This window comes from Saccopteryx leptura, chromosome 3 (genome assembly GCF_036850995.1).
Source record: "Saccopteryx leptura isolate mSacLep1 chromosome 3, mSacLep1_pri_phased_curated, whole genome shotgun sequence".
In the NCBI taxonomy this organism is placed as follows: domain Eukaryota; kingdom Metazoa; phylum Chordata; class Mammalia; order Chiroptera; family Emballonuridae; genus Saccopteryx; species Saccopteryx leptura.
The window spans coordinates 227,063,422-227,076,738 of record NC_089505.1 but is presented as its reverse complement, the minus strand read 5'-3'; the positions used below and the strand labels follow the sequence as shown (position 1 = coordinate 227,076,738).

General features: G+C 45.2%; 1 protein-coding gene across 2 annotated transcripts in view; it reads right to left on the bottom strand.

Moving 5' to 3' along the window:
- The window catches only part of POLR1A (RNA polymerase I subunit A), a 102,848-nt gene extending 90,777 nt beyond the window's left edge, over positions 1-12,071 (bottom strand). For both annotated transcript variants that reach the window (XM_066377779.1, XM_066377780.1), the window contains exons 1-3: positions 11,906-12,071; positions 1,314-1,518; positions 46-195 (exon numbers count right to left, since the gene is read on the bottom strand). In XM_066377779.1, coding sequence (XP_066233876.1) covers positions 46-195; positions 1,314-1,518; positions 11,906-11,982 — 432 coding nt within the window. In that variant the 5' untranslated portion in view covers positions 11,983-12,071. The remainder of the gene's footprint in view (positions 1-45; positions 196-1,313; positions 1,519-11,905) is intronic.
- Positions 12,072-13,317: the final 1,246 nt, after the last annotated feature.

Here is a 13,317-nt window from a genome sequence, read left to right as displayed (position 1 = left end):
CACACCGTGGCTTCCGGGATTTCCATGACAGCCACCACCACCTACCCTGTTCAGAATTCTCTCCAGCTCGTACACTGCTTGAAGGGCTCCAACTTCCAGAACTCTCAGCTGGCAGACTAGGAGGTGAACCACTGCCCGGGGGCAAGTCAGCATGTGGCAGTTTAAACAGGAGCCCCGGAGCAGCAGGTAGAGTTTCTGAAGAGAAAAAATGAAAAGAAGCAGAGTATTAGAAAGAAGCTTGCCTGACCTGTGGTGGCGCAGTGGATAAAGTATCAACCTGGAATGCTGAGGTTGCTGGTTCAAAACCCTGGGCTTGCTGGTCAAGGCACATATGGGAGTTGATGCTTCCTGCTCCTCCCCCTTCCCTCTCTCCCTCTCTCTCACCTCTCTAAAATGAATAAATAAAGTCTTCAAAAAAAAAAAAATAGTTTAAAAAAAAAGAAAGAAGCTTAGTAGGCAGGTGATGTTCAATGTACTTCTGATTCTTGTTTCTATGGAGTCAGTTTATTCCCGTCAGAATTTCACTTCCCCTTTACACCTAGAAAGACCTTTATGATACTAAGAACTAGATAAGTGTTCCTCCATATTTTCTCTGATTTCTTTTTAATTCACTAAAATCTGAAATTTACTTTGGGTCTAAGTTAGGGAAATACCTTCATTTTATTTAACTAAGTGCTGAATACTAAGTTTAGTCAAACATTTAGTATTTACCTGAGACAATTCTCTTTCCTTGATACAATTAACAGACAAAATTCAGGTCCATGTATGCTGTCATCTGCATGGCTTAAAACAAACCTTGGGGACTAGGTTAACTAATACAAAGCATTGAAAATGCACAAGTAGAACTCTAGCCAGGAGCTTCATTCTTAGCTCACCCTTGGGTCTTCTGGGGCTCTGCTCCTTCTGCCACCAAGCCAGAACCTAGTCACCTGAAGAGTTCAGGGAGGCTTACAGGACTCCAAAGATACCTCTATTGCCAGGGTGGCTCAGCCTAGATTTCTGAAGGGTGCTAAGCCCTGAAACAAAAGGTGCAGGGGATGGAAGAACGCTTTCTTCCCCTTCTGCCAACAGAACCAAGCTGTGGCTCTTCTCAACTGTAATCAAACTGAGATTCATTTAGTTAGGGCTTGAGGCCAAGGTGAATATACTAGATTCGGCTCCTCAAGGTTTAAAAACTCATGGTAAAGAGCACTGGCACTCAAAGTTTCCGGAGCTAACCTCCTCAGCCCCTCCTGTGGGGAGAGGGTGGCCTCACAAATCCCACCAGCAGCCCTTTGACCCACGTATCCAGGGCAGCCCAGGGCAGAACGTACATCGAAGAGGAGAGGATTGTACACCGTGAGCGGGAGCTCGACGTGGCCCAGGTGGCCGGAGCAGTTGTTGAAGTCCTGCACACAGGTGGAGCACACCTCTTTGGAATCCGGAGGGCCCAGAGCTAAATCGTACAGGCCGTTGACCGACGGGTTTCCCAGGCTGTCCAGGTACCGAGGGTTCGTAATGGATTTCACACTTAATTTCCTAAGCAGATAGAAAAGACCAAGGGAAAACTAAGATTACTCGACTTCCCGGACATTTCCTCTTCTGAGGAATGATTTATTTCCCCAGACACGCTGATAGCTCCAGAAGGCAGACTGTCTGCTTTGCTCACGGCTGCAGCAGAGTTCTTAGCAAGGACACTGTGCACAATAAGTAAATATATGCTGAATGAATATGGGTGATAAAATCATTAAAAAACAGATTTAATGCAAATCTTGTACTAACTGAATACACTGGAAGGTTATTTTAAAAAGGAGTTAAGCAGGCCCTGGCCGGTTGGCTCAGTGGTAGAGCGTCGGCCTGGCGTGCGGGGGAACTGGGTTCGATTCCCGGCCAGGACACACAGGAGAAGCGCCCATTTGCTTCTCCACTCCCCCCCTCCTTCCTCTCTGTCTCTGTCTTCCCCTCCCGCAGCCAAGGCTCCATTGGAACAAAGATGGCCCGGGCGCTGGGGATGGCTCCTTGGCCTCTGCCCCAGGAGCTAGAGTGGCTCTGGTCGCGGCAGAGCGACGCCCCGGAGGGGCAGAGCATCGCCCCCTGGTGGGCAGAGCGTCGCCCCTGGTGGGCATGCCGGGTGGATCCCGGTTGGGTGCATGCAGGAGTCTGTCTGACTGTCTCTCCCCGTTTCCAGCTTCAGAAAAAAAAAAAAAAAAAAAAAGGAGTTAAGCAACTACTAACTCACTTGAATCCTCTGAGATAGGCATCACCACATGCATTTTTCAGAAGAGGAAACAGGCTCTGAGCAGTTAGGTGAGTTAAACGAGGTGACACAGCCAGAAAGCTGAGGAAGGAGAGGGTGCAGGGGTGGGGGAGCAGGGAGGACATGGGCCAGACTAACTCTAAAGCACACATAGTTCAATAAAGCAGAGGTGACCCAATTATCCCTGTAGGCAGAAATAGTAAATTGAGGTACACCAAACACAAATATACAAACCTTAGAGAAACGTAACCTGCATTATTAAAGATTTCATCACAGTACTTGATGTTGATTTTAAGGGGTCTCACATAGGATGCCTAGCTACTTTTACCAAAATTACATTCATGCCAAGTTTGTTTCTTAACATTTTTTCTGATTTAGATAATAAAGATATAGACTAAGAAATCAGTCAAACCTCACAACTTAGAGAACATTCGTAGACTTTTGTCCTGTGGGTACATTTTTTAAAAATGTTAAATGAAATCACTTGGTATTTCTAGTATTGCACATATCCATTTTCATTTAGCATTAAATGAGTGTTTTCACATCATTAAAAATGCTTTGGTAACATAACTTAAGAGTTGCAAAATCTTTCATTATGTAGAAGTTAATACAATTCATTTAACCAAACTATTATAACTAAACTTAGATAATTATCTAGCTAAAGATTTTTGCATAGAATAATTCAAATTTCTATTTCCTAAAAATATAATTATTTCTTCTGTGGAATGGAATCCATGAACCAAAGGGTGCAAATCATCCTGAACCTTTGGATTTATCCTGGCACCTTGCATTCCAGACAAGATGGCCTCACAGCAGGTTGTCTCAGCCAGCATGGAGCCTTAGCCCTTAAAAATCTTTCTATATTTAAGAGGGAAAAAGAAATGCTACCCAATTGCTATGTTAATTAACTTTTCATTACAGTTCTTTGGGGGTTCTTTTTTTGAGAGACACCCACACACAGGAAGGGAAGGGAGAGAGAGGATGAGAAGCATCAACTCATAGTTGCTTTTACTTTAGTTGTGTATTGATTGTTTCTCCTACATGCCTTGACCTGGATCATGTCAGTGTCATGGCATGACCCATGTTTGGCTCAAGCCAGCCATCTTGGGCTTTTCATGCCAGTAACCTTTGGGCTCAAGCTGGCAAGCTTAGGGAATCACGTGGACGATTCCATCACTCAAGCTAGTGACCTTGGGTTTCAAACCGGGGACCTCAGCATTCCAGGTTGACTCTTTATCCACTGTACCATCACTGGCCAGGAATATATGTATATATATAGGGGAGGCAGTCAGACAGACTCCCGCATGCGCCCCACTGGGATCCACCTGGCATGCCCACCAGGAGGCAATGCTCCACCCATCTGGGGCGTTGCTTTATTGCAACCAGGGCCATTCTAGTGACTAAGGCAGAGGCCATGGAGCCACCTTCAGCGCCCCGGCCAACCTTTGCTCCAATGGAGCCTTGGCTGCAGGAGGGGAAGAGAGAGACAAAGAGGAAGGAGAGGGGGAGGGGTGGAGAAGCAGATGGGCACCTCTCCTGTGTGCCCTGGCCGGGAATCGAACCGGGGACTCCTGCACACCAGGCCGACGCTCTACCACTGAGCCAACTGACCAGGGCCTTTTTTTTTTTTTTTTTTTTTTTTTTTTTTTTACAGAGACAGAGTGAGTCAGAGAGAGGGATAGACAGGGACAGACAGGAACAGAGAGAGATGAGAAGCATCAATCATTAGTTTTTCATTGCACATTGCAACACCTTAGTTGTTCATTGATTGCTTTCTCATATGTGCCTTGACCACGGGCCTTCAGCAGACCGAGTAACCCCTTGTTGGAGCCAGCAACCTTGCATTCATGCTGGTGGGCTTTTGCTCAAACCAAATGAGCCCGCGCTCAAGCTGGCGACCACGGGAGTCTCGAACCTGGGTCCTCTGCATCCCAGTCCGATGCTCTATCCATTGCACCACCACCTGGTCAGGCTATATGTATATTTTTATGTTGTCTTGGTCCTTTACTTATTTTATTTATTTTTTTTTTTTTGCATCCCCCTGCAGCTGGAAACGGGGAGGCAGCCAGACAGACTCCCACACGCGCCCAACCAGGATCCACCTGGCAGCCCACCAGGGGGCGATGCTCTGCCCATCCAGGGCGCCGCTCCGCTGAGACCAGAGCCACTCCAGCGCCTGAGGCAGAGGCCATGGAGCCATCCCCAGTGCCCGGGCCATCCCTGCTCCAATGGAGCCCTGGCTGCAGGAGGGGGAAAGAGAGACAAGAGAGGAAAGAGAGGGGGAGGGGTGGAGAAACAGATGGGCGCTTCTCCTGTGTGCCCTGGCCGGGAATCGAACCCAGGACTTCCGCACGCCGGGCCGACGCTCTACCACTGAGCCAACCGGCCAGGCCCCTTTACTTATTTTTTAACTAAACTCTTACTGTCTTCATTATTGTTCTACATGAGAACATTAACCTTTACTAATATGGTGGCAAATATCTTTCCTAGTTTATAATTTGCCTTGTCATTTTTCATATGTGGAGATTTATAAATTCTTTAACAGGTTTGTATACCATATAGGGCAGCCATCTAAAGTGTACACTCAAGTGTTTTTCAGTATATCCAGAGTCCTGCAATAATAACCACAACCTAATTTTAGATGCTCACACCCAGTAAAAGAATCACTGTACCATTAGCATCACCCTCCGTCCTCTCCACCTCCTTCACCATCCTAGGCAATGACTACCCAACATTTTGTCTCTAGAAATTTGCCTTTTCTGAATATTTCACATAAATAGAATAACACAACATGTGGTTTCATGTAACTGCCTTCTTTTACTTTGCACATTTTTAAGGTTCATCCACAGTGTAGTATGATTCTGGACTATAATTGCCAAGTAATAGTCCATGGTATGGATAAGCCGTATTTTATTTTTCCAACCATCTGTTCATGGACATTTGAACTAGTTCTACAGTTTGGCTGTTATGAATAATGTGATAGAGGAACATGGCGTATGAGCTTTTATGTGGATGTGTTTTCATTTCTCTTGGCTATCTACCTAGGAATGGAAGTGCTGGGTCATACGGTAGGTCTCTCTGTGTTTAGTTGAGGAACTGTCAAACCGTTCTAAAGGAGCAGCACCATTTTACATTCCCACTAGCAATGCATTAGGGCTCCAATTTCTCCACATCCTCACCTGCACATTCTGCTGACTTTTTGATTCTGGTAGGTGTGATGTAACACCTCACTGTGGTTTTGACTTGAATTTCCCTGATAGCAATGATGTTGAGCATCTCTTCTTGTGCCTACTGGCCCACTGTATATCCTCTTTGGAGAAATGTCTATTCAAAACCTTTACCCATTTTTTGATTGGGTTATTTTCTTTCTTAACATTGAACTATAAGAAAGCTTTATATATTCTGTATACAAGTCCTATTCAGATATATATTTGTAAATATTTTCTTCTATTCTTGTCTTTTCACTTTCTTAATGGTACTATTTGCATAGTTCAAAATTTTTCAATGAGTTTAAAATTTTAAATGAGAAGTTCTTTTCCATGGTGCTTTCTTCCACTATCTTTAGGCTAAGTCCTTCTCCTTCAGAGCTGGATAACATACATCTGTATTTCCTTCTCAACCATTTTACACAGAGCTCCAAAACTTAACTGAAACTATAAATAAGGAAAACATTTACTGCGTAAGGCAAAACACAAACTAATTAGATCTTGGTGCAAAGTCTTTCGCCACTGAGTCTTCTATCATGTTCTGTAAGCTGGTGCTTCACTTCCCTTGCCTAAAACCTGCAACGATGGGAAAACAGTGGGCAGGACGGGCCAGGACAGCCTATGCTAACTGGCAGATGAATTATATCCTGTGCTTATAAAGGCCACATAAATAGCTCACATCCAAAACTGAATGTACTTTTTTGTCCTCATCCTCAGTCTTTCTCTGTGGTGAGGCAGACCTTGGCTCTCATAAGACAGCTAGGGTGGATATGGTCTCCAAGATACAAATGCCCAACCTGACAACTCACCTGACCTAAGAAAGGCTGTTGTCAGTCTTCTCACTCCCCTTGCTGCTACAACATAACACTCCTTTCACAACTAGGGGCCTGGCAGGGCAGAAGCAGCTCTTTGGAAACACATGTTTTGGGGTGAGAAGACCGGAGCTCTACAACAGCTGCCACTAGGACAGAGGACAGGGACCTGGGTTTTCCAGAACACTGGAAAGCTAGCCGTAGTCACTGTTCAGGACAGGCCACGAACCCCACTCTCCTGCCCTCAGCAACCTGAGAGTGGGACTAACCAGGAGGAGAGCCCCTACCGATGTAAACATTCCCTTCATGAAGCCTGAAGACACTGTTGAGTTCTTCCTGAACGGTGACTTATGAACTAAGGGTAAAATGATGGTGGTACATCAAAAACTAAGAACAGACCCAGAAGATCCTACTTTGCAAGATCGATCTCACTCTGAGGGCCAGAGAGGCTACATGGAGGACTGTTGATGTGGCTCTTGTCTACATGCTCACTTTGCTGCAAGTAAGCTAATTACATGAGAAATTCAACCTAACTCCGTTGTGTGTAGTCTCTTAGCACTAACCTGGAGTCCCACTGCAACCTCGAACTGGAACACCTTGGGCAAACTACTTAGCTTTTCTTCTCACCTAAAATTGGTCAGTGCAGAAGCTTCATTATGGTGAGTAGAAGATAATGTATATAAAATACAGTGCTGGGAACAAAGTTCCTCTCTCTTGCTAGAGGAAAGGAGAAAGTACCTCTCATAATGGTAGAAACAGGACGGAGAGGAAGGACAACCAGCAAGGAGTCCAATGAAGAGAAATGAGCTCAAGACTAACAGACTTGGGTTTGAGGATGACTTCTGCCACTTCCTAGAGTCACATTATTCTCTAGACATGTTTCCTCTCCTATAACTGGAGACAGCACCATAAATGGTTGTAGTGAGAACTGAAAATGTCAAGTGCCCAACAGAGAGCTCCCTCATCCCTCACGCATGCAGCCGACAAACACCTATTGAGTACTTACTAAATGCCAGGCATACAGTGTGTCTGTAAAGTCATGGTGCACTTTTGACCAGTCACAGGAAAGCAACAAGACAATAGAAATGTGAAATCTGCACCAAATAAAAGGAAAACCCTCCCAGTTTCTGTAGGATGATGTGGCAGCATGTGCGCATGCGCAGATGACGTAACACCATGTATACAGCGGAGCAGCCCATGGCCATGCCAGTCGAGATATGGACGGTACAGAGGAAAGTTCAGTGTGTTCTGTGGCTCACTAAATTCAAATCCGTGACCAAAGTGCAATGTGAATATTGGCGCGTTTATAATGAAGCACCACCACATAGGAATAACATTACTCGGTGGGATAAGCAGTTGAAGGAAACTGGCAGTTTGGTGGAGAAACCCCGTTCTGGTAGGCCATCAGTCAGTGACGAGTCTGTAGAGGCTATACCGGATAGCTACCTAAGGAGCCCTAAAAAATCTGTTCGTGAGCCCACATCGAACTGCACTGAATAGGTATGAAACTGGGAAAGTTTTCCTTTTATTTGGTGCAGATTTCACGTTTCTATTGTCTTTTGTTGCTTTCCTGTGACCGGTCAAAAGTGCACCATGCCCTGGCCGGTTGGCTCAGTGGTAGAGCGTCAGCCTGGCATGCAGGAGTACCAGGTTCAATTCCTGGCCAGGGCACACAGGAGAAGCGCCCATCTGTTTCTCCACCTCTCCCCCTCTCCTTCCTTTCTGTCTCTCTCTTCCCCTCCCACAGCCAAGGCTCCATTGGAGCAAAGTTGGCCCGGGTACTGAGGATGGTTCTGTGGCCTCTGCCTCAGGCACTAGAATGGCTCTGATTGCAACGGAGCGACGCCCCAGATGGGCAGAGCATCACCCCTTGGTAGGCGTGCCGGGTAGATCCCGGTCGGACGCATGCGGGAGTCTGTCCGATTGCCTCTCCGTTTCCAACTTCAGAAAAATAAGAAAAAAACAAAATAAAATAAAAAAAGTACATCATGATTTTATGGACACACTGTACTTTGGCAAGAACAGCAGACAAGGATCTCTGTACTCAAGGGCCCTGCATTCTACTGGAGAAAGGCAGGCAGACAAAACCAAAATAAATAATATAGTCTGTTAAATGGCAGAAAGTGGAGAAAAGTAAAGCAGGAAAGGGGAAGGATGGCAGGGTGGGCCAGAAGTCAGAGAACTCATACTGAGAAGGAGGTACTAAGTGGTAGAGTGTCAGCTGAGGGTGTGGAAGTCCTGGATTCAATTCCTGGTCAGGACACACAGGAGAAGTGACCATCAGGTTCTCCACCCCTTCCCCTTCTCACTTCTCTCTCTCTTCTACTCCTGCAGCCATGGATCGATTGGAGCGAGAATGGCTGAGGATGTGCTGAGGATGGCTCTATGGCCTCTGCCTCAGGCGCTAAGAAGAGCTTGGTTGCTGAGCAACAGAGAAACACCCCAGGTGGGCAGAACATTATCACCTAATGGGCTTGCTGGGTGGAACCCCAGGCATGTGGGAGTCTGCCTCCTCTTCTCTCATTGAATAAATTTAAAAAAAAATAAGAAGGGTGTATTATACTTGATCAAAGGCCTGAAGGATATGGGGAAGTAAGTCATGCAGTCACCTGGGCAGAAGGCTATACAGGAGAAAGAAGCTGGGAGTGCAAAGGTACCGGGTGGATGTGTGTCAATGATGGTCTGGAAACAGCAACGAAGCCAGGATGGCTGGAATAGAGGTAAGTTCACAGAAGTAACAGGCCATTTCAGGCTATTTTAAGGACTTGGCTTTTACTCCAAGTGAGATGGGAAGTTAGTGGAAACCAGCACAATAAAAGGTAGCATAATTATTTAAATTTCTCCAACCCTATTCACACATAGGTTTACAATGTCTGTAATGAGTATAAATTTGCTCATGAGGTTTCCTGTTTGAAAGCTCCACAATTATTATTTTCTTAATTCAAGCAAAGTAAAACACTTTGCCTTTGTATGAAATTGTATCTGTGGTGGATGATGATACAATGGGAATTTCTGGGCGAGCATGCTGTTCCAGGTATTACCAGAATTTGCACTCAGAAGTTTATTCATCCATTCACTCAACCAGAGTTGAGGATAAGAGAATGGAAAAGAGTCATACAGGAAGCTCAAGGCATTGGAGGAAAGCAAACATATAAATAAGCACAAAATGTGACTGACACCCCCCCCCCATGGTAAACAACTGGTAAAAATCTTGAAAATGAGGTTGAGCTGAACCTTAAGAGTGGCAGAGATACTCTCCAGGTGTCTGCTGAGGAATGGGGGAAGAGAGACGGAGGTAAGTAGAGAACACTGCATGCAGAGAAAACAGTATGACAAAAGGTCCAGATGTTAAAACCTGATAGCAGGTTCTGGAATGAGCAAGTGGTTTAGTAGGGCTAGGGGAAAGATAATGCTATAGCTAACATCTGCATTGGCCTGATCATGGGAAGACTTGTAGGCTAAGCTAAAAAAGTATCCTTTACCTGAGAGAAATGCAGTGCCTCTGGAGGATATTAAGAGTGGCATAATCACATTTATACTTTGGAAGAATAAATTTGACAGCAATGTGAAGGATGAATGGAACAGATGTGAGGTGCAAAGACATTTCAAACAAGAGATGAGGGAGTGACTTAAGATAGTAGCAACAGTAGTGAAAAGGAGGGTACAGAATGAATAGTTATGTAGGACACACAGTAAGAGCCCAATAACTAAATCAGCTGTCAGGAAAGACAGGTCTAGAATTACTTTCCAGTCACAAAATAACACCCATTTTGCACTAGAGTAGATAGCCTTTCAGAGGATCAAGCCCCATCCCAAGGGGTACATGTTGATTTTTTGGTATATGAATTGAAGTTCTCTGTGTAAAATTCAAGTAAAGATGTCCAGAAAACAGCTGAATAGATCAGTCTGAAAAATCATGAAAATAAATTTTGGCTGGAGACTTAAATTTGAGAATATCAATCATGAAAGCGGTAAAATTGTCATGAAATCAAAAGGATTACATTTAGGACAAGAAAGGCAAAGGACCAGAACAGAACCTCGAGGAACACCAAGATTTAAGGAAAAAAAGAATCAGCTAACGAGCCTGAAACACATTTGAATATAAGCCATGAATGCAATGACCTTGTTCACCAACATGCAACTAATAGCCAGCATACTGCCTGACAAAAACTGAAAGATCAATTCTGACTCTAGAATATGGATTTTATCAATTAAATAATCCAAAAGTGGCTATAGTAGGGAGTTTGGGAGATGGGTTAAAGGAGGGAAGGGATTAAGATGTAAAAATTGCCAGTTATAAAAACAGTCACAGTGATGTAAAGTACATCATAGAGAATAGAGTCAATAGCCTGACCAGGCAGTGGTGCAGTGAATAGGGCATTGGACTGGGATGAGGAGGACCCAGGTTCAAGACCCCAAGGTCACCAGCTTGAGCGCGGGCTCATCTGGTTTGAGCAAAGCTCACTAGCTTGGACCCAAGGTCGCTGGCTCGAGCAAGGGGTTACTCGGTCTGCTGAAGGCCTGCGGTCAAGCCAAATACGAGAAAGCAATCAAAGAGCAACTAAGGTGTCGCAACGAAAAACTAATGATTGATTCTTCTCATCTCTCTCCATTCCTGTCTGTCTGTCCATCTCTATCCCTCTCTCTGACTCTCTCTGTCCCTGTAAAAAAAAAAGAGAGAGAGAGAGAATAGAGTCAATAATACTGTGATAACTGTATATGGTGTCAGATGGGTACTAGACTTACCTTACATTTCATAAGTCACATAAATGCATACATGAGACTAATATAATACTGTATGTCAACTGTAGTTGAAAAATAAAAAAAAATTAAAAACAAAACAAAAAACCCGAAAAGGTCAATAAATATGTATTAATGGGTTGCCCTGGCAGGTATCTCAGTTGGTTAGAGTGTCCTCTGCATAAGGAAAGGTTGCAGGTTCAATCTCTGGACAGGGCACATAAAGAATCAACCAACGGATGCATAAATGGATGAAGCAACAAATCGATGTTCTCTCTTTTCCCTCCTTTCCTCTCTCTCTAAAATCAATCAATAAAATTTTTTAAAAATTAAAAAAATAAATATTAGTGGGTTGATAAATTGATCGAGTAAGGAAGGAAGAAATACTTGTCACAGAAACAGAACCTTTAGACAATAAGGCCCCGGAAGAGCGGAAAATTTCAAGAGTGTGGTCAAGACTGTCAAGTGCTACCGTGATCAAAATGAGGACTTATCAGAGTACCCTTGATTTAGTAACTAGCGGAGAATACAGGGAGTCCTAGCAAAGAGAAGCTGTAGCCTGAACTAAGACGTGAAGGATAATCATTTTATAAACGAGACTATGTGCTTAACTAACCTCTTCAGAAACATTACTGTGATTTCACAAACGCTGGTTAGCTAACGAGAAGAGGGGTGGGTGTGACTTTTTTGGAATACCCTCCTCTCCAGCGCAAACCCTTTCCAGGCACCTGCGTGTTCCAGGTAATGAACGGCAGCCCAAGATGCTCCCGGAACTACAGGTCCCAGTAGGTCATGCGCCCTACAGCAACGGACTCATAAGGTAAACTGAGAGCAAGACCCTTCGGGAATAGTAGTTTATAAAAGCGAGAACTACAGCGTCAAGCCCCGCACGCTTCCCATCAGCTACTTACTTGAGCTCTTCGGCTGAATACATCCCAAAGGAAATGCTCTTCAGCCGCCTCCACGGCATGCTCTTTGAGCCCAACATCCTCCTGGTTAGTTTGGAGTTCTGACACCCAGAGAAAACTTCTAATCACCTCCAGTAAAGTCTTAACACAGCTACCAGCCTGCAGCCACCACGTGATTTAAATTGCGCTTGCGCGCGCGAGACGCTGCCTGGGATGAGATTTACGTGGACGAGGTCATTTCCGCTCTAGGGAGGGAAGAAAAATACTCTCACGATTCTCACTAGCCCTCTTATTTTGAAAACAATCGACAACATGTGGTATTGAAATGATAATTTTAGGAAATTTATTCGAGGCAATTGAGGCATACTGACCACTTAACTTTCATAACGAAGTCTTTCTAACCATGAGCTTGAAACCTATTTTATGATTGCTTTCGTCTTGTTACGTCTCAGCCAATAGCCGAGCTATTCCCGCCCACTTTCCCCGGTGCTCGCCCACTCTGCTGACCAATGGATCAGGAGTGGCTGTGGCTGAGATCCCTGATCCAGTAGCTGCAGGCTCCAGGGTGTTTGCGGGTCGGAGACCCTAGGGCTAAAGAGGATTTTGGAGAGGAGTTCGCTCGCCCTCCCTGTGCCACCCGGTGACCCTCAGACCACAACCCAGTCCTCACATGCTGGGAGCGGGGTTTGCCCAGCTGGAAAGGAGGTGCATCGGGCGAGTCGCTAGTGGCATTCGCCGCTCCCGCCGATACTGTGGTCGCTGTATCCGCCTTGGCCACTGACGCCCCCACTCTGCGACCCCTTTAAAATGTCCCACGTGGACCCCCCGCCACAGCTGCCTCTCCTGACTGCCCAGAAGCAACCGCAGCGAGCCTGGGGCGCAAGGGGTTGTGGGGAGTGTAGTTTGCCTTGTCACGAGGCTGGACAACTCTAGACTGCGGTGTGTCTGTTAAGCAGACGCACAGTCCAGAAGAGTGTGTCTGCATGATTCTAAGGTCAGGAATAAGGGGACCACGGGGCTAACCCTCGCTGGTTACCAGCCTCTAGAACAGTGTTTCCCAACTTTTTTTGTGCCATGCCCCACCTTAACCTTTCTAAAATTTTTATGTCCCCCCCTATGTAACATACATAATTTTTAACATTAAAAAATTGATTTGGCCTGACCTGTGGTGGCGCAGTGGATAAAGCGTCGACCTGGAAATGCTGAGGTCGCCGGTTCGAAACCCTGGGCTTGCCTGGTCAAGGCACATATGGGAGTTGATGCTTCCAGCTCCTCCCCCCTTCTCTCTACCTCTCTCTCTCCTCTCTAAAAATGAATAAATAAAAAATTTAAAAAAAAAATTGATTTGTTCACTTAAACATAAATGATAGGTTCTAGGAAGAAATCACTATGAAATTGTTAACAAAACAGTAAGT